The sequence below is a fragment of the Aythya marila genome (assembly GCF_965140915.1).
Source record: "Aythya marila genome assembly, chromosome: 4".
Taxonomy (NCBI): Eukaryota; Metazoa; Chordata; class Aves; order Anseriformes; family Anatidae; genus Aythya; species Aythya marila.
The window spans coordinates 28585745-28606163 of record NC_139045.1 but is presented as its reverse complement, the minus strand read 5'-3'; the positions used below and the strand labels follow the sequence as shown (position 1 = coordinate 28606163).

At 37.8% G+C, this 20419-nt stretch overlaps 1 protein-coding gene across 1 annotated transcript in view; it reads right to left on the bottom strand.

Moving 5' to 3' along the window:
• FSTL5 (follistatin like 5) overlaps window positions 1-20419 on the bottom strand; it is a gene marked incomplete at its 3' end in the record, with an annotated part of 350355 nt that overhangs the window by 263017 nt on the left and 66919 nt on the right. Inside the window, exon 2 of the mRNA XM_082758605.1 lies at window positions 5762-5900. Within this exon, the coding sequence (XP_082614731.1) occupies window positions 5762-5884 (123 nt within the window). The 5' untranslated portion in view covers window positions 5885-5900. The remainder of the gene's footprint in view (window positions 1-5761; window positions 5901-20419) is intronic.

The window sequence follows — 20419 nt, the reverse complement described above, 5'->3', positions numbered from 1 at the left end:
AGCAAATGACAATAGATTATACTATATAAGAAGAGGCAGAACTGAACCGATGTCTAGTTCTTCAGAAAAATAAAATGTATAATCTACTTCCAGCCTGAACAGTCCAGCTGCTCTTGAGCCCCAATTTGACTTCCAAGAATGAGACTTCTGGTGGTCACCTTGTCCAACTCACCCTTTCCATATGCATAAAGTATTTCCCTAGTTCCAAAGTCTTTTCCTTATGCATTCAGACCATAATTCGTTTAGACTAAATGCCTACTTGTAATTTCCATGCATGAGGAGACAAATTTGTTCATAATCCCTTTTAAAACAACAACAAAAAAAAACCTTTATGATTTGGATGCCTACTATCAACATGAACACGATTATTTTTTTTCAAGATAATACCCAAATATTAACTTGACAGATAAACAACAAGATTGTTTTTCCCTGCAGTCTGACATTTAGAGTTGCTGTGGTTGGAATACTATCCAAGTCAAATAAATTCCCCTTTACAAGAGCAAGAGTGATTACTCATCTTTTTTAATCTGCACACTCTTAAACTTGTATACATACTGCTTCATCAAAGCAAATATGACTCTGCTGATATTCATTATCATCTTCAATTTGTAATAAGTATTCTGCTTGCATAACAATCTAGCATTTGAAATCCTTTAAACTAGGTAGGAAGGGGGATGGGGCTGAAGCTAGGATTGTTGGGGCTGTGCCAGGGGGAACGATGGCAAGGCCGGAGGATAAGGCAATGGCCCAGCTGAAGTGCATCTACACCAATGCACGCAGCATGGGTAACAAACAGGAGGAGCTGGAAGCCATCGTGCAGCAGGCAGGCTACCACTTGGTCGCCATCACGGAGACGTGGTGGGACCAGTCTCATGACTGGAATACTGCAATGCCTGGCTATAAGCTCTTTAGAAGGGACAGGCAGCACAGAAGGGGTGGTGGGGTGGCTCCCTATATTAGAGAGTCTTTCGAGGTTGTAGAACTCGAGGCTGGGAATGACAAGGTCGAGTCCCTTTGGGTTAGGATCGGCAGGGACAACAAGGCTAGTGTCCTGGTCGGGGTCTGCTATAGACCGCCAAACCAGGATGAGGAGACTGATGAGGAGTTCTACAGGCAGCTGACAAAAGTTGTGAAATCGTCAGTGCTTGTTCTTGTGGGGGACTTCAACTTCCCAGATATATCCTGGAAGCACAACACAGCCCAAGAAAGCAGTCTAGGAGGTTTCTGGAGAGCGTGGAAGATAGCTTCCTGACGCAGCTGGTTAGTGAACCTACCAGGGGTGGTGCCCCGCTAGACCTTCTCTTCACAAACAGAGAAGGACTGGTGGCGGATGTGATTGTCGGGAGCTGTCATGGGCAGAGTGACCACGAAATGGTGGAGTTCACTATTCTTGGCGAGGCCAGAAAGGGGACCAGTAAAACCGCTGTATTGGACTTTCGGAGGGCTGACTTTGAGCTGCTCAGGACACTAGTTGGTGGAGTCCCTTGGGAGGCGGTTCTGAAGGGCAGAGGGGTCCAGGAAGGCTGAGCGCTCTTCAAGAGGGAAATCTTAATGGCGCAGGAACGGTCTGTCCCCACGTGCCCAAAGACGAGCTGGCGGGGACGAAGACCAGCCTGGCTCAACAGAGAATTGTGGCTTGATCTTAGGAGAAAAAAGAGGGTTTATAATCTTTGGAAAAGTGGGCAGGCCACTAGGGAGGACTATAAGGATGTAGCGAGGCTGTGCAGGGACAAAATTAGGAAGGCCAAAGCTCATCTGGAGCTCAATCTGGCTACTGCCGTTAAAGATAACAAAAAACGTTTCTATAAATACATCAACACAAAAATGAGGACTAAGAAGAATCTCCATCCTTTACTGGATGCAGGGGGAAACTTAGTTACAAGAGATGAGGAAAAGGCGGAGGTGCTCAATGCCTTCTTTGCCTCAGTCTTTAGCGGCAATACCAGTTGTTCTCTGTATACTCAGTACCCTGAGCTGGTGGAAGGGGATGGGGAGCAGGATGTGGCCCTCACTATCCATGAAGAACTGGTTAGTGACCTGCTACGGCACTTAGATGTGCACAAGTCGATGGGGCCGGATGGGATCCACCCAAGGGTACTGAGAGAACTGGCAGAGGAGCTGGCCAAGCCACTGTCCATCATTTATCAGCAGTCCTGGCGATCGGGGGAGGTCCCAGTTGACTGGCGGCTAGCAAACGTGACGCCCATCTACAAGAAGGGCTGGAGGGCAGACCCGGGAAACTACAGGCCTGTCAGTTTGACCTCAGTGCCAGGGAAGCTCATGGAGCAGATCCTCCTGAGAGTCATCACGCAGCACTTGCAGGGCAAGCAGGCGATCAGGCCCAGTCAGCATGGGTTTATGAAAGGCAGGTCATGCCTGACGAACCTGATCTCCTTCTATGACAGAGTGACGCGCTGGGTGGATGAGGGAAAGGCTGTGGATGTGGTCTACCTTGACTTCAGCAAGGCTTTTGACACCGTTTCCCACAGCATTCTCCTCAAGAAACTGGCTGCTCATGGCTTGGACTGGCGTACGCTTTGTTGGGTTAGAAACTGGCTGGATAGCCGGGCCCAAAGAGTCGTGGTGAATGGAGTCAAGTCCAGTTGGAGGCCAGTCACTAGTGGCATCCCCCAGGGCTCGGTGCTGGGGCTGGTCCTCTTTAATGTCTTCATCAATGATCTGGACGAGGGCATCGAGTGCACCCTCAGTAAGTTCGCAGATGACACCAAGTTAGGTGCGTGTGTCGATCTGCTTGAGGGTAGGAAAGCTCTGCAGGAGGATCTGGATAGGCTGCACCAATGGGCTGAGGTCAACTGCATGAAGTTCAACAAGGACAAGTGCCGGGTCCTGCACCTGGGGCGCAATAACCCCAAGCAGAGCTACAGGCTGGGAGAGGAATGGTTGGAGAGCTGCCTGGCAGAGAAGGACCTGGGAGTGACGGTGGATAGTCGGCTGAATATGTGCCAGCAGTGTGCTCAGGTGGCCAAGAAGGCCAACGGCATCCTGGCTTGTATCAGGAACAGTGTGACCAGCAGGGCTACGGAGGTGATCGTCCCCCTGTACTCAGCTCTGGTGAGGCCGCACCTCGAGTACTGTGTTCAGTTTTGGGCCCCTCGCTACAAGAAGGACATCGAGGTGCTTGAGCGGGTGCAGAGAAGGGCGACAAAGCTGGTGAGGGGCCAGGAGAACAAGTCCTACGAGGAGCGGCTGAGGGAGCTGGGCTTGTTCAGCCTGGAGAAGAGGAGGCTCAGGGGCGACCTTATTGCTCTTTACAGATACCTTAAAGGAGGCTGTAGCGAGGTGGGGGTTGGTTTGTTCTCCCACGTGCCTGGTGACAGGACGAGGGGGAATGGGCTTAAGTTGAGCCAGGGGAGTTTTAGGTTAGATGTTAGGAAGAACTTCTTCACTGAAAGGGTTGTGAGGCACTGGAACAGGCTGCCCAGGGAAGTGGTGGAGTCACCATCCCTGGAAGTCTTCAAAAGACGTTTAGATGTAGAGCTTAGGGATATGGTTTAGTGGGGACTGTTAGCGTTAGGTCAGAGGTTGGACTCGATGATCTTGAGGTCTCTTCCAACCTAGAAATTCTGTGATTCTGTGAAATATTAAATGCTTGTTTGAAACAGAAAGTCTCCCTTACAATATTATCTACATAGTTGGAATGTGTGTCTGTGCTAGAAGTGGTTTTTAAAATTGACTTTAGAAAAGTTCTGCATTCCTCATTGTTGTATACTAAAATGCATCCCTAAGACCAAAAGTAGAACTGTACTAAACATTTTTTTAATCTAGACATATTGCCTCAGAATAAATAAATAAATGCCCATATTTTCTTTGCTTTTTAGAATACACTTTTGTGTCAAGTTTATTACTTTTTCCTCTTATTTTATATTCACCTCTATCAATTCTTTTCCTCTAAAGTTTAAATTCTTTTAAAAACACAAAATCTACTTACAGAATGTCGTTTGCTTTTTCTGCATGTATGCTTATTTTCCATTTTGTATGTGTTTTTGAAATATGCATCATAAGTAACATAAAATTAGAAAGAGGAAATATAGACATATACATAAATGAATGGTATGTGTTCACATACGTATATGTGAATGTGTGTGTTATCTACCCCATAATTAAATTTGCAATTCTTATTACAGTCTATTTCACATATCAAATGAGAGTTATATCAGACGATTAGAAGTATTATTAAGGAACACCAATATACTATTAGCTCCACATATAATATTGATTTCACAGACTAACTGAGAAATGATGTTCACCATACCTCATCCACTGCCCTTGATTCTTTTCACAATATTCATGGGGGGGGAAGGGGGAGTATAGATAATTTCTCTCTCCCACAGCTCGTTCCATAGATAAACTACTACTTTCTCATTTTTTCTAGATTTCAAAGTATTTTTCTTGTAGTTTTACTTTGTTTAAAACTGATAGAGGTAAATTGATAAGACAAAGTTTCTGAATTTGCAAAATACTCAGTGTAAACACCTGTGTGCCTATATGGTTAAGCACATAACACATCAGGCTCCAGTTAAGGGGCTGTTGTATTCTGACGGAACAGCATTCCCCTAGAGGACACAAAGTTTTATAATAAAGTATAAACTTTTGCATTTTATTTTCCATCTGTTAGAAGCTTTCTACATGTTACGTACAGAGTAGGCAATAATGGGCTAATAGGCAAATATTTTCATCTTGTTTGAGCAGAACTCTGAACGGCTTCAGTTATGAGTTCCTCCTCCTTACACGCTGAAATAGTGTCACATGATCCAAGATATTGGATTTTTTTTTGCAAACCTAGGTCCAAGAGGAAATATCTTGGTATTTTATAAAATATATTGAGAAATTAAACTAGCCAGGATCTTGAAACAGTAATAGAAACTAACATTTATAGCTTCTAGCAATAATTTGAACTTTCTAGTTGAAACACCCAGATTCAGAAGAAGGGGGAAAAGTTTTTTTTTTTTTTTTTTTTTTTAATGATCTTTGTTGTCCTGCTCACAGGCCTTAGAGTTCCACAGATGTTGGTCCCATGCCAAGTAGAAACTGAAAAGTTCACCAGATCTATGCTAGCTTCAAGCAGCCCATGGAGATTTGACAGCCCTTTTCCTGTCCTGTTACTGTACAAAACCACTACAGTAGTTTCCCTTTTAGCTGCTAGAAGAAGACCAGGATCTTTTAGATGAGAACTGTTCTGGGAGTCCTTGATTCATGACAGAAATGTGGCAGGTGGGCAAAATTTGAATGGCATGCAATGCTTGTAGCTGGGAAACCATTGCAGGAAACACTGGTATTACGCCACAGTTCAAATTCAGTACTGTGAACATTTACCTCATGGAGACAAGTTTTTGTTGATGAGATAACTTCACCTCCATGCTTCTTTGATAGGCAGTTCACTTGGTGCTGCTTGGTCTGAAATCCAGTGGGTACTCGGACAAGTCATTGCCTTAAGAAGATGCAGACAGTCTCTTTAGGAGACAACTTTTCCTTTCTCTATGACAGCATTTGTTGATGTACATACTCTCTAGTTTGTTAAACTAGAATAGAGCTAATCTCACTATCTTTGAACGGCTTCTGGGCTTCCAAATCCAAACAGCTCCTGTTCACTTGTCAAAGCAAGTCTATATTTCTGCAGAATATTACTGAAAAAGTTAATTTCTAAACACCGCTCCAATAAATCTAAACAAGACAAGGCTGGCATATAATTTAACTGTTAACCATGAAGCCCGAGTCAGAAGTGCTAGAGAATAATCAGTACCTTATGGCGTAGTCTTACTAGGGGCTGATAAGGCCTAAAGTTGTATCCTTCCTTGGCTGGCCACCCATCTGCTCCCAACAAAATGCATCCAAGAAGTAAAACAGCTGACCACCACATAAACATCTTTACAGGTCTGTTCCTGTCAAAATAAAATGTAAAAGTTCAGTGACAAACTGAAATGTTATTTTGGTACAAGTCATTTTCTTACAAGTATGGGTATACGAGACATCAATTGAGACAAACAACAATGAAAAAGCCTCAGAAAAGGCGAGGCATAATAGAAAAGCAACAGTAAAAAACTCAAAAATTTTTCCCAAATGAAGCAATAAAGATGATCATCAATGACATGGTCATCAGCTTCTTCCTGTAAATACAGGCTTCTCTGGTGCACCATTTTCATCCTGACAGATATTAGTATAAAACACGTATCATATATCTATTATCTTATTATCTGAAGTCTAAACTGTAAGCAAAGCTCTGTATTTTCTGTCAAATATTCTGAATGGATTTTTAAATCGCATTTCTGAAACTATATCTATTCTATATTGTGTCAGCAGAATATTCCCAGCCTATTAAGCAAACTACCCAAATTCTTGTCCCAGAATTGACTGTGATCAAGTGCAAAATTCAAGGTAGAACATTTGAAAAACTTTTCTTTGATTGGTTTTGATTTGGGGTTGTTCTTGTTTCAGAAATCCACAAATCATGTTGTGGATCTGAGCAGGAAAAGCGCTGCCATGATAAACGCACCAGTGCTCTATAACTCATCAGAAGCAAACCCAAAAAAAAAAAAAAAAGAAAAGAAAAGAAAATGAGATTTTAAACAACCATGAGGTCACAGGACACTTTAGACAACTGCATAAAATACATTTGTATTAGTGCTAATGCCATTTAGTGATTTGTGTTTGTCTTTGGTAGAACTTGTTACAAATGCTGGTGTTGATACAGTTTCATATGCACGTCTGGCTTCATACCTGTCTACCACTACATTAGCAGTAGCAAGAAAAATATTGTCATCCTCAAGGGGACTTAGCAATAATTCTTAACAGATATTTCACAATAATGCAACATAGTGTCTTCAGCTGTGAGTACAGATGGGGTTCAACAGTTACTGTTATTTGCATAAACAGCGGCACCTTGTTGAAATCTGTACAAGAACACTAAAAGTCACACAATTCCAAGAAACCTATGCAACTTTATTATGATGCGTTGAAAACAGAAATAAATGCTGTTTACATCCATTTTTTCTTCTTATGTAAAGCTTAAAATTGCTGACTCTTTCAACGTATTTCACCTTCATAAATCACCTGAAATGTTAAAAAGAGAAGAGAAAAAGGGACATCGTTTTTATTTTACAGAAAGATGCCATCTTTAATGGTTGATACAACCTCGTTCTCTGGACAGAGAAATTAGCAGAAGGATACTTGCTTCTTTACAATCTATTAAACCAGACAGTTACCTGAAGCATTTCAAACTTAGTACTTCAAAGGAAGATTTTAAGAGTAAATACCAATAGTTATCCGGTCACTTGCATAGCATATGATAACTATACAATTATGTGTAGTTATTTATTTTGACTGTTTCATCTGCTTGACGTCCATAAGTTTGTCACCCTAACAAACCAGGTTGAGCTAATTGAAAAGTTCTAGTATATTTGTAAACCAGGCTATCAAAACTATTTTCTGCTCTTCTGAACACAAAATTTATTTTTTTTTTGAGATAAAATAGGACTGGTTTGCAGAGCTAGTCCTTCGTTACCCAGCTACAGTGATACCTTTATGGTGTGAACTGCTGGGACTAAAACTGAGATATTATGTACTGGTATTAGGAAGGGGGATGGACAACAGTCTAAAAGAATGCACAGAGCTATTGCTGAAATTAAAGGCCCTGAGAAACATATTCTGACATGTATGAGAAAATCCTTGCAGGAGACGCTGAAAGTATTATTGAGAATTTGTGTCAGAGTTCCTTCTGAGTAAAGACAAAAGCATTATAGCTCTGCAAAGGTAAGATGAGAACCGCGGAAGACTTACGACAATCATAGTCACACATTTTATAGTTACATATGGCTAGAGAGTTTCCTTTAGATGGTTCTCACTGAACCTACAAATACACATTTCACAAGTGGTTTCCATACTTATTAGAGCTAGACAATACTTATTGATATTCAGCATCTGTATTAAAGCTATCATCTTAAACAGACAACAGAGAAAACTGATCTTCATCACTTTGAGATACATGCAAGTCATTCTGTTTATTCTGTATTGTTTAGTCCTGTAATACAGGATAAAGATGAACAACTTCTACGTATACTGACTTATATGACTGTTTATTATTTTTTCCCTTTGTACCTCACCTTTAATGCACTTATCATGCCAATGCAGAAATATGTACAGTTAATGTAGAAATAAGTACAAAAAGTCAGAAGAGTGTGGTGAGAACCCAGTGTGTGTACAGAACAGTAAAGACCTGCCTTTCTATTTCCTTTTGTATAGGAAGTCAGCAGAGCATAAAATGTGAACAAATTGGGGATCACTTATTATCCTGTATCATTTACAGCCATGCTCCTGGCAGTCCTCTTATACAAATTGTGATTTTGACTTCTATCATTCCTCATATAGCACAGCCCTCACAGCCACCTGAAGGCAGAGGCTGCGTAGTATTAATTCCCACAGAGATATCACTGGTATTAAATGGACTCTAACCTTACCTCTAGTCACAGTCTCACTAATGGGATCCTGCACGAGTCTGCTATCTTCTTTGGGGGCTAGTCAACCAAACTTCATTAAACCAGTATCAGTTTCTGCCTCATTCCAGCTGACTTTACCAGCCCACCTAGCTGTAATTCACTCCTAACTCAACCTTAGGCTTAAGATTAATATACAATACTATCTTGATACCACCTACCTTTTATTTCACCAAAAACAAATCTCATTCTGGGACTCCCTATTAATAAAATATAAGATTCCTCCTTAGTTATAATTGCCTTTCTTGTTCTAAAGGTTCCTATTTAAGTCACGTTTCCAACTCTTCTAATGTAGAGGTATCTCTCATAGATCTCTTGCAGGGTAAGCCAAGTAGTGAATGATTTGAAACAGACAACGTGCTCTAATGGAGACAGATAATTTGTATAAATAAGTCAAAGCTTGGTCTTTTATAGCTGCTCAGCATCTCTATATTAAAGTGATGGTAAGAAGTGGACACGGTAGAAAAGTTTTGTTTCTTCTGGGGTTTCCTTCATTCCTCGACCAAAACAAACCTGCTAATCAATCAGTTATTCCATAGTTATTACAACAAATCTAACTCACTGACTTGAAACACTGGAAGAGATTATTTCAGAACTCCAAGAACTCATGTGTGTTGTGGAATGGCATTTTCCTTCACTGTCTGTGTTAGTTCTCAGCATCACTGCTACTCTGGAACAGTAAGTCCATTACAGTTAAAAAAAAAAAAAAAAAAAAAAAAAAAAAAAAATCCTGAACCTTGACTTTTAATCTTGAAGAAAGCACCCCTTTATTTGTGTTTACTGAAGTCTTGAAAAAAGGTTATTGTTAACTTTGGAGGCCAGAATCAGATTAGTTTAGCAGCTATGCATGCTAACACTAGCTATGCACAGTTGAACCTTTGTCCCTTTTGTGCACTCTTGGTATCTCTTTCTGTGAAATGAAAATTAGGTTGGAGAACAGTCATTTCACAGAAGATGGTGAGGGCAGCTACATTCCACCACTCCCATCTAAACTGCATGCATTTAAGCCTCATGTGATGTAAAAGAATAGAGGCCTTATAGTTTTGAAAATTGTTTGACCCTGAAAGGCTTCTCCTTTGTACTTGTCCAAAAATTAAAAAAAAAAAAAAAAGAAAAAAGAAAAAAAAAGAAAATTATTACATGCTCAGTCTGTGACTTCATTGCCTGTTACTTGGATGAACACTTAAAATGTAAATTAAAGAAGCCACCTTTTAAGATGGACTAAAATCCCAGCAGTATGTAGGGTGTCTGCAGTTCTTACTTGTTGTTTTTTTTTCAGAAATAAAACCCCATTTTTTTCAAAGTATCATAATTTTTCTATTGAACTTGCAAAACATAAGCGCTTACTTCTTCCTTAAATTATACTAGCAAAAACACAGATCTCCTTAAAATAGTTATTCTTATTTCAACAAAAAATAAAATAAGATATGCCCTTTAACACTTCCATTTTCAGGTGTTGAATTAAATATGTGAAATTAGCATGTTTTAAAAGCTTTATGAACAGAAGAAAGACAATGTCACCTCTACATACTCATACCCAAAATAACTGAATCCTTATTTCCACTTGGGACTGCCACATAAATGGTAAGTATAGAATTTTTATACATTCCTTTTTAATGTTTATACTATTAAACAATCATAGAAATATCCCTGCAAAATGGTATTTTGTTTTAAAAGGATGCTTATTTCATGCCCTCTTGGGGCTAAGTGACATATTTATGAACCCAAATTTGCATTTCTGATCTAGATCTTGTTTACTCACTGATTATAACGTGACGTTTCACTGTTTGGATAACTTCTGTATTTTAACTTCCTGAATTACATATTTGCATAGTAGTTATCTTTGAGGTTTTTTTTATTATTATATAACTACTTTTATTTTCAAGTAAGAGCTTCTGTGTGTTTCAAATAATGGTGGATATCTGCCTTAAGCTATCAGATATCTTTCAACATATCACAGCAACTGAGTATATAAATTAACACACTTACTTAGCATGCTTTTATTAAGTGCACAGGATATTATATAAAATATCTTTGAAAAGTACTGGAGGTAAATGGGCTTAAGCAATTTCAGTGTCAAACACGATTGATATATCGAATATTGTAATCAACACCACGCAAAACTTTGTCTCATAGGAAACTGCTGAAAACCAAAGATTCTAAGCATTAGCAATATGGATTTTAAGAAAAATTTTAGAAGATCAGAGTTTAACAAAAATAGCTCTTGTAGACCTCTTGAGTACAAGCAACTTTTGGTCTTTTGTATTTTTCTCCTATCACTGTTTGGGAGAGGGAAAAAAAAAGTTCTACTTTCATTTCCCAGACAGTACATGTATTTCTGAAAACTTTGGAATTGGTGGGGAGGGAGGGGCACCACAGACTGCAGTTTAGGATCTGAATTAAGCTACTGCACAACCAGAGAAAACAGAGAGGCCAGCTTTGAAAGAAACATTCTAGAAAATAAATGTAAATTCATTATATGTTATGATTTCATAAGAAACCTATAGAAAATAGATTTTTCTTCTAGAGTTTCTCACAGCACTGAGGCATCACCCAAAAAGCAGTTTAGTGAATTTGCTAGGGCTGTGCAATTAGTGATATCAGATGCATGATACTACCTCACGTAACACACAAATATACACTCCATGCATTACAGTACAACTCATGCATTTGAAAGGATTTAAAGATAAGACAAGATAACCACTTACATGTTGATTAATGCTGTTATGAAGTCTGCCGTTTTCTAGAGATTCCAATATTGAGTATCATCTGATATCTTTTGGTCTTCTGAAAACATTTAAGTATTAAGCTTTTTCTAAGGCCTTGCATAAATAAGATGTAGTTCCACCCCATACTTTCACCACTCTATTGTTTAAAAGTTCTTTATTCTGTATGTTTATTTTATTTTTCAACTACTTTACCAGGAGTTGTCATCAAGCAGCTATTAATCAAAATGTACCTTATATTTTCAAAAAACTTGCTCTAATACTTCCCTTGCACTAAACATTGATGTGAAACTGTAAAGAGAGGCAAATTTTTTTTATAACTATTTGTTAATGAATTGGTAACCAATGGTAGATAATTAAATTAAATTGCAAGTACAGAAACAGGGAGAGAAGGGACTTGTTAGAATATTCCCCTGAGTGTGTTTACTGCCTAAGCTAGAAATTGCAACTAGCAATTTTGTTTAATATTCACTCGTGGACTTTAGCTTCTTAAGTCTGCTTCTTTTTATAAATTTGTATGTATATTTATTTTCATATGATTATGTAGGTGTGAAGAGTGTTGCTTCTTTATAGTCACATAACCATGTCTGGAAGTCTGATGAGTTAATTTACTTACTACATCTTCAAACAGAGACCAATTTGTGCCTCTGGGTTTTCCAGTTTGTCTTTCTGTACACTCCTGTTTGTATTACACATTTCTACGGAATGTAATCAGAGTCTAATACTGTATTGAAGACAGGAATGCTCCATACATTTATATAATATTACATTTTCTTTTGTCTTTAAATACTCCTTTCCTAATAATTCTCATACTTTTGTATATTTTTGAATGTAGAAATTAATAATATAAAATATAATATTTTCATAATTTATAATTCTATTTACATAATAAACCATATCTATTTAAAACATAATATAAGCTATCCATAAAGCATATAGAGAAGTTTAAAATAGTATATCTTTTACTATATGTAAATAATTTGTTTGCCACTAAATACCAACCTGAAATTCTCAGACAGCTATTAACAGTTGCCATTACCTGCTATACCCTGTAAATGCAAATAGACAATTTACAGCTATTCATTGCATGTAAATAATTAGTGTGTTTTCTTTTTCTCAGGTGCATTATTTCTCTAATTAACCATGAGTTTCACCTTCCATTTCATCATTAAACTGATCAGCATCATGGGATCCTTTTGTGCTGTTCTCCATCAGCCTGAGATTTGTCTCAAAATTTGAGGAGGGATAAATTGAAGGGTGTGGAACAGATAATAGTTATTCCTTATTTCTAACTGTACAGAAAGCTCTTTAGTTTCAATTTTAGATTTACTCTTCTGAATCTCAGAAGGCTCTGTCATTTTACTTTTTAGCCCATTTCCAGAGCATTCATGAATCTGATGCACACTGCAGTTTTCTTGCTATTAACTTCTCTCCATTTCAGTTACTTCTGAAAATTTTTGATAAATTATTATCCACAAGAGGATTCTTTTATCCTATGACAAGTTTGCTTCTTAAAACCCTTGTGTAAGGAGCACTTCTGGAATAGCTGTACCTTCTGAAGTGACAGATGGATGGCAACCACCTTACAGCGTTGCACTTGCCTTATTTAGATAAGGGAATCAAGACCTTATTATGGTCAGTCCTCTAGCAAAGTAACCCATTATGCTCCGTGTGATCTGTACTTTGTCTTGTTGTTTTATCATTGTGCTTCCATAGAATTTACAAAACAATTGTTATATTGAGAACCTCTTTATAACAATATTTACTCATGTTTTCAGTTTGCAACCATTCATATAAAAATACATGGTTGTGATTTAGCTATCTTATGAGGGTTTGTTCTTTAAGACAACTCTCATGTCATCTGTCATCTTCTGGGAAACCAGAATTGCAAAGAAGAAAAAGTTAATCACAGCTTTTTAGTGAAACTTATGAATCATAGATATGAAATATTTTATTAAAGAAAACTCTTTTTTGTAAAACAACTGCACACACTCTTGATTAAAAATGTGGTAAGTGAATACATTTGCCACGAAGCAATCACACACAATTTAGTCTGTGCAGTAAAGCAACTGGTCCTAATCTTCTAGCCTTGATACTTTCCAGCTGTCTCAGAAGTGGTTTATGCCACAACATAGTTAAATAGTTAAATCATTATCATGCTGCAAGTTAGTTAAATCACTATTTTACTTACTAAAAAGGACACCATACCAAAAAATTATATATTAACTCTTTGCTTAGCTTAGGATATTGATTTCACAGAATTAAACTGCTGCTTTTATTTCCAATTCCGATAAACTGATGGTGAATCATCCTCAATATTTCTATTGCACTCAAACCATCAAATAGTATTAATAAAATGGATGGAATTCAAACACATATCTAAACTTTGAGGCAGATGGCCATATAAACTGAATATCCAACCTCTTTGAACTTTAGACATTTCATTACTAGCAATTTCAATGTACATTCTCCTGTAAGCCTTATATTAAAATCAATTAAAGTATTACAATAAGTAAAAAGGAAAATGGCTTTGAAAATATTTCTTTTTTACTCAGATCATAAGCCACTAGCTTTGTGGAGTGGGGAAAATACAGCTTATCTATTTTTATTTCAGTGAAAGGGTGTGTAAAATAGAAGTGTACCAATTCACTATTTTTTCATTGATGTAAAAATAAATAAACACAAAACAAAACCAACCAACCAAACAAAAAGGAAAGAAAACTACAGGAAAAGTTCACCAAATTGCCACAGTTATCACTGCTAATGAGCTGTCTCAGTTAAAGACAATTCCTTTCAATTCTTTGGATAAAGCAACATGAATGCGTCTCCCTTTTCTCTTCTGCTAATGATTTTCACCCTTCTACTTTTCAATGTTTTGCGGAAAACAAACAAAATCCCAGTTCTGACACCTTTCTTACAAATATTGAATCATGATTAATGTATCTTAGAATAATGTATTTCAGAGTTTACTGTGCTATCTAAATCTTTCCACTACTTAATTGGTAATGTTAAATTTTGTTCTTTGCTTGATTCTTTATTTGGAATTGATGTACTGGAAGAGATACTGATACGGTGAGAGTTTAGGAAGTATGTACTGAGCACTATTTTACATCTCCCTATGCTGTAAGCTTTGCAAACATACACCAAAAAAAATCATACCATATGATAATGTATATACTATACAGTACGATGTGATAATGTATACATAACAGCATATAAAACGTGTAATTAACAAGAACTGACTTAAATGAGAGTTTATATGATGAGTAAAAATATATACCTAAATATGAGAATGCCCTACTTAAAAATATGTGTATACTTAAAATTAAGAAATTTTCCCCTTTCAAAGAACTTGTTTCCAAAATTCCTCACCTATTATGCTGTTGTTCTGTGTTACTAAAAGGTGACTAGCTGGGATATTCAACATTCACAACGGAGACAAAAATACAGCCATTGCATCCAAATAAACTGATTTAATCAACTTAATAAATCTACAAAGTGTAATAAATGAAATTTTAAATACTGGAGTGCGTTCATACTACCTTTAAGAGAGAGGACACATTATAAATTAACCTGCCTTGATTTAAAAGGTCGTTTTTAACATATCAAGGAATAGTACTGTATACCCTCAGGATACATCAGTCTTTGTCATTCACATACTATAAATATGAAGGGGGACAAAAAAGAAAGGCTATAATCTATAGTCTATAATATGCCTATTTTCTATAGATAAGGAAAAGAGGGTAAGTTTTATCATCATATTCAGTGTTATTAATAGGTTTTTAATATAGATAGAGTAATAAACATAAACCATGTTTCATTGCCTGTGACTTTGAACAGTTCATTGTACATACTGATGGATACACATCCCTGTCAGGAAGAACACGCAGCTACCCTTCTTAAGCTATTTTCACCTACTATTATGGTTTCATGGCAGAGATGCATCTGCAAACAAAGTAATTTTCATATAAATGATATACATATATATTGATAGATATGCATATGTGTATATATGTATATACCCTACACATATACATACACACACATATGTATATATACATACATATACATATATACGTATATGATATATATTATAGATATAGACTACTGTAGTATTATATTTATATACTACACATATATATAAATAATAGGGATCACGCTTAGAACAAGTAGCAGCAGTTTTAGGTAAAAGCATTTCTTCATTAGACAGAGTCCCTTTACTGCCCCCACAGACTAGTGCCCCCACATCTTCACCCACAGCCTTCTTTCTCAAAAACTTCACAACAAGCAAGGCATCTGAGCATGCCACACTGTCACACCAACCCAGGGTTCTTAGAAAGCAGTCACAGCACCAGACTCCCTCTGTGAACACATAATGAACACATAATCTGTACCTAGCAAAGTCTGTCCTCCAGGACGCTTTGTGGGAAGCAGATCAGTGGCAGAGCAGCAGCTGCCACCCCTGGGCCTTACTGCCAGCTCTCACCAGAGCACTCCTTGATCTGGCACTCACCGCTTCTCCTTCAGAAGCAGCAGCCACGCTCTGAATCAGGCTCTGAAGCTGTGAACTGACCTCAACTACCAGCAGCAGGCCTGGGACTCGCAGCAGCAAAAGGCAGCGCTGCCACAGCAGCCAACAGCTCATGCATCTGTGTACCAATCTGTTCTGTCTCTCAGCTGCTACTTCAGGCAGCCACGGTCACTGACTGTGCAGGCACACCCTCTTCATCCTCCACCCACAGAAAAAAACTGGCACAGTCCTTGTGGAGCTGCCAGAAGGCTGCTGACAGCTCATGTGCGGGAACACGCAAGAGGACAACATTTTTGTTGTTAAATCTCATGGAAAGCATTCAACATGCTAGATGAATCTTGCCTTCTGCTGACTCCTGTCGATCTCTTTGTTACTTTTCCCAATTTAAATTGTAAAACTATCATGCCGCGCAAGTGGAAGGTGGAGTGCAGACCCTCTCACTCCTGGTCTTGTACTGTCACACTTGGTAGATACATGAAACCTGTCAGGGGGCTCTGAGATGTATCCCCTCAGGGCACTCTGTGGTGAGCAGCCAGCACAAGGGCAAGGCTTTCCATGCCTTTGGCTGTTGCTGCCTCTCTGCCTTCATGCTGTTTTCACTGCCAGATGCTGGAGGGTGAGGGCAGAAGCTCAGGCACTGAGCATCCGTGGGAGGATGAGAGTGGGAGGCAACTGCCCAGGGCTGACACCCTTTCTGGAAGAACTTGGAATGGAATCAAAAAGCTTATAGGCAGCTGTTGTGAAACCAGAAACAAGTAAACTTGTTAACTTGTGTGCCTGGTGCATTTCTGAATGGTCCAAAACACCTGGAAAGCGGACGCAGCAAGGATACATCTCTTTGGAGCAGTCCTCAGGAGCAATGGAACAGCAACATAGACTTGGGTAAGTGGGCTAGTAAAACACTGAAACAGGACATTACACATAGCAGTATACAGCAACATGAACACTGAGAATGAAAGAAGCAGCTTCAATTTATTAGATGAAATCTTTGCTGCTAATTTCATGCTCTGGTTTAATATTATAATTTTAAGTATATTTATTTATTTATTTATTGAAAGGCTGACACCAGATTTCGTAGTGTCAGTGACCCATGTTTAAATGAATTACAATGAAATGAGAAATGGCAAATTTAAACCTTTCTCATTGTGTTCTTAACACAACCTCACAGCTGCAATCTCACAATTTATTTATTACAGAAAGCAGAACAAAATGAAGGAACTATGTTTCACATATCTCAGAGGAGCTTTTTCTAATAGAACTGAGTTGTGCCTGGTGATCTAATTCTTCTTCTAACTCTTTAGGACCAATCTCAGGAAACTGGTACATTTACCACCATGTATATAAGTGCTCATTTGTGGAAGTTATACTGTCAGCAAGGCAGTCTCTTTTTTCCCTCATTAAGAACACTTATTACTCCTGGTTATTCACTATCCTAGAGGACTAATGTTTATCATCATGGCAGGCTCTGAACCAATGGGAATTCAACTGCTTTATGTTATTATGAAATCAGAAATATAAAATCTGCCAGCTACAAACTCAGATAAATATTTTGGTGCTGTCAACATTTTACAAAACTTTGCCATAAGCTCCCTGCCTCTTAAACACAGACAAGCAAGTAACACAACAAGAGTGTGTTAGGTTAAAAACAAATTGTGTTCAGTAAATGCTTCTCTCCTTTTTTTTTTTTTTTTTTTTATCTGATACTTAATTGTTTAAAAGCCATTAGTGTTTAGAAACTCTACATTCACATAAACTTTTATAAAGTTTATGTTACTTCAATTTACATTAGAACATGAAACAGGAATCTTGCATCTTTCAGCAGAAAATCCTTTCTGGGAATGGCTGAACTTGGGTCAAGACTTGTTTTATCACAACAAGAATATGGGCAGAGGATGTTTACTCTCACCACAGCATGAATGCACCCTTGGGTGATGGAGAGGAGTATACACAGCAGCACAAACACTGATAGGGAGTACTAAGTCATCAAATTGCAGAGAGAAAAGATACACGTGGATTTTAGTATCACTGGATCTAACCACAGTTCGATCAGTCACCAGCAAGACAGACAATTGTTGCAGCTATTTAAATAAACAATGATTTTTTTTGTAGCTGAGGGCAGTATGTCCTTATCAAGATTGAACCAAAAATACATTTGCCCTCTAATGCCCAGTCCCAGTGCCCGCATTATTGTAATTAAGTCAACTACACATGAAATCCTGACCTAATTGAAAATTACTCTAAAACCTGCATTTATTACATTGGGTCCAAAATTTTACCTTGTTTATAGGACTTAGTTATGATGAAGGTTCACAAGGATGGAAACAGAACTCTAAAATAACTCCATTAACTGAACCGTATGAAATTCCACATTGCTCCTGACTGTCTTTAAATGAAGTCTGAATCTATTCATACAGATCAAGAGAAGTAAACAAATAGTTAATACTGTTCTGTACTTTACCAGCTAAAATAGTTGTAGGTATTTTTTCCTTTTTAATTTATCTGCTGTGGAGTTTTTTTGCTTCTCTTCTTTCCTGTTTCATAGTGACTCGTCTCTCTTTCTATTCTACTGCCACAAAGGTCAACTTTTTTCATGAGCCTGAATTCAGCATAGTCAGAAAGAAGTACAGAAAATTGCAGTTCTGTCAGTCAAGAGCTTTCTTAGACCTATCAATTGAGGAAGTGTCCAGAACCTGTCAGCTTAGCTGCATTCTTTGGGGATACTACGGGAACAAGTTTGAAGATATGCCTTTGACCTCAATTTGAAATGAATCTCTGATATCTACTAGACTTGCTGTTTCACTTGGACATGAAAGTCCACGTGAATAAAATAAGAACCTTCTCTCCTTATGTGCAGTGAATAGACTCAGTAGAGTACGAAGCGAACACACACAGTTCTGAGGTTTTAAAGAAAAAAAGTCACCCTGGACTGTCATACTTAAAACTTTTTTTTTCCCACAGAGCTTTGTCATTTATGTTCCCCTTCTTATAGCAAATTTATTGCATCATTGTAGTTTATATTAATATTTCATAGAACCGTAGCCTTCTTCAAATTTCACAGAGCTATTCCCAATAAAATAATGCGTTTCTCTTACTCTATTCTCTGAATCACATTCATAAGGATCAGAATCTTCATTTCCTACCGTGTTTCAACTGCCTTACGCTATTTTAAAGGGCTTAATGAGTATGATTTTATAGTGTTCTAATACACCTACTAGTCAAAACCCTTCCAAATGGATGCTGGAAATCTGACAGCAAGTAAAACATAAAACAATGTCTTTATGAGCTTGTAGCTAAAATGGATTATAAGTAAGATTTTTTATAGTTCATCAACTAAAAAAAAAAAATAATTGTCATTTCTAAGAAGAATGGAATGGGCACATTACAAAACAAAAGTTAAGGAGCAGCTGGTACGTGGTGATGAAACAGTCAGTATGTGAAAGGAATTAATTTGGTCTCTCCCCTACCATCACCATCTTATTAACATAAATATATTAAGATGAAATTGTGTTCATTCATTGAACTAAATAAACAAACACAACAAGAAGAAACAGAACACAATTATTTTATAAATTTACGTATATATTTATCTATTTGCTTTCGAAAGGCAGAAAAAAGGTACGTATCTTCAGTTTTATTTATACAGTAGGGATGCAGGAAAACTCACTGGAAAATTGCCTGGAACAAAGTCTTGATGCCATATGATGCCAGAAAACACTAAGATTTAATTATTTTATTTTTACCACACACACACAAAAAAATAATCAGGAAATTCAAGATCGTATGACCCAGGTATAATCATCAGCAGACACTCCACATCCAGTGTGAACCGCATATAAGCAGGAGGATGTCTTCTCACATAAGTTGATCCCTCTGAAACTACAACCTCATGTAATCACTCTACCTCCCTGCTCCCTTTGTGCTCCCTTCTTCATCCCACCCTGCCACTGTTCCCAATTTCTGAGTCAACCACATAGACTCTAAAGCTGTCTAGGACACCCAACAATTTCTAAAGCAGATCCAGGAGACACTGCTGAACACTGCAGCACATTCCCACTGATCAGCCACAAATGCTTATCACATAATTGGTGACAAATGTCAAAGTAGTTCAGCTTACTCAAACTCCACACAGACCCTTTATTGATGAATCAGTTACTGTCTGCATGAATGCATCCTCAGTGCTGACTCAGGTAAGCATCCCTACACAGTCAGAATTGAAAGAGCTTCTCTTGTGTCTGTCTGTATCCTGAACGTTTTGGAATGACTACACTGCAGTAATTTGAAACTTTTCTTGTTAACCAGAAGGTAGGTTTTCCAAAAACCATCACAAAATAACCAAAACAGAGGATTAAAAAAAAAAAAAAAAAAAAAAAAAAAAGTATTTATGAAAGTAATTTTAGTCATCTTGTAGGAGACTACATATGCAGAAAAAATGGTCCCAACTCATTGAGTAACACCCAATGCAATCAGAGAACTCTTTAGAGAACATTTAGATTCTTCCAGATCTTATGTCACTACTAAGCAGTGAAAAGAGCCTCAATGAAAGCTATTCAGATGAAATAAAGCCCCCTTTTTGTCTTTAATTAATCATTCTCTTGTTAATCAGCCTTACATAATCATTCTCACAGACTGAAAATCTCTCATTCTGGCCCAAGGTG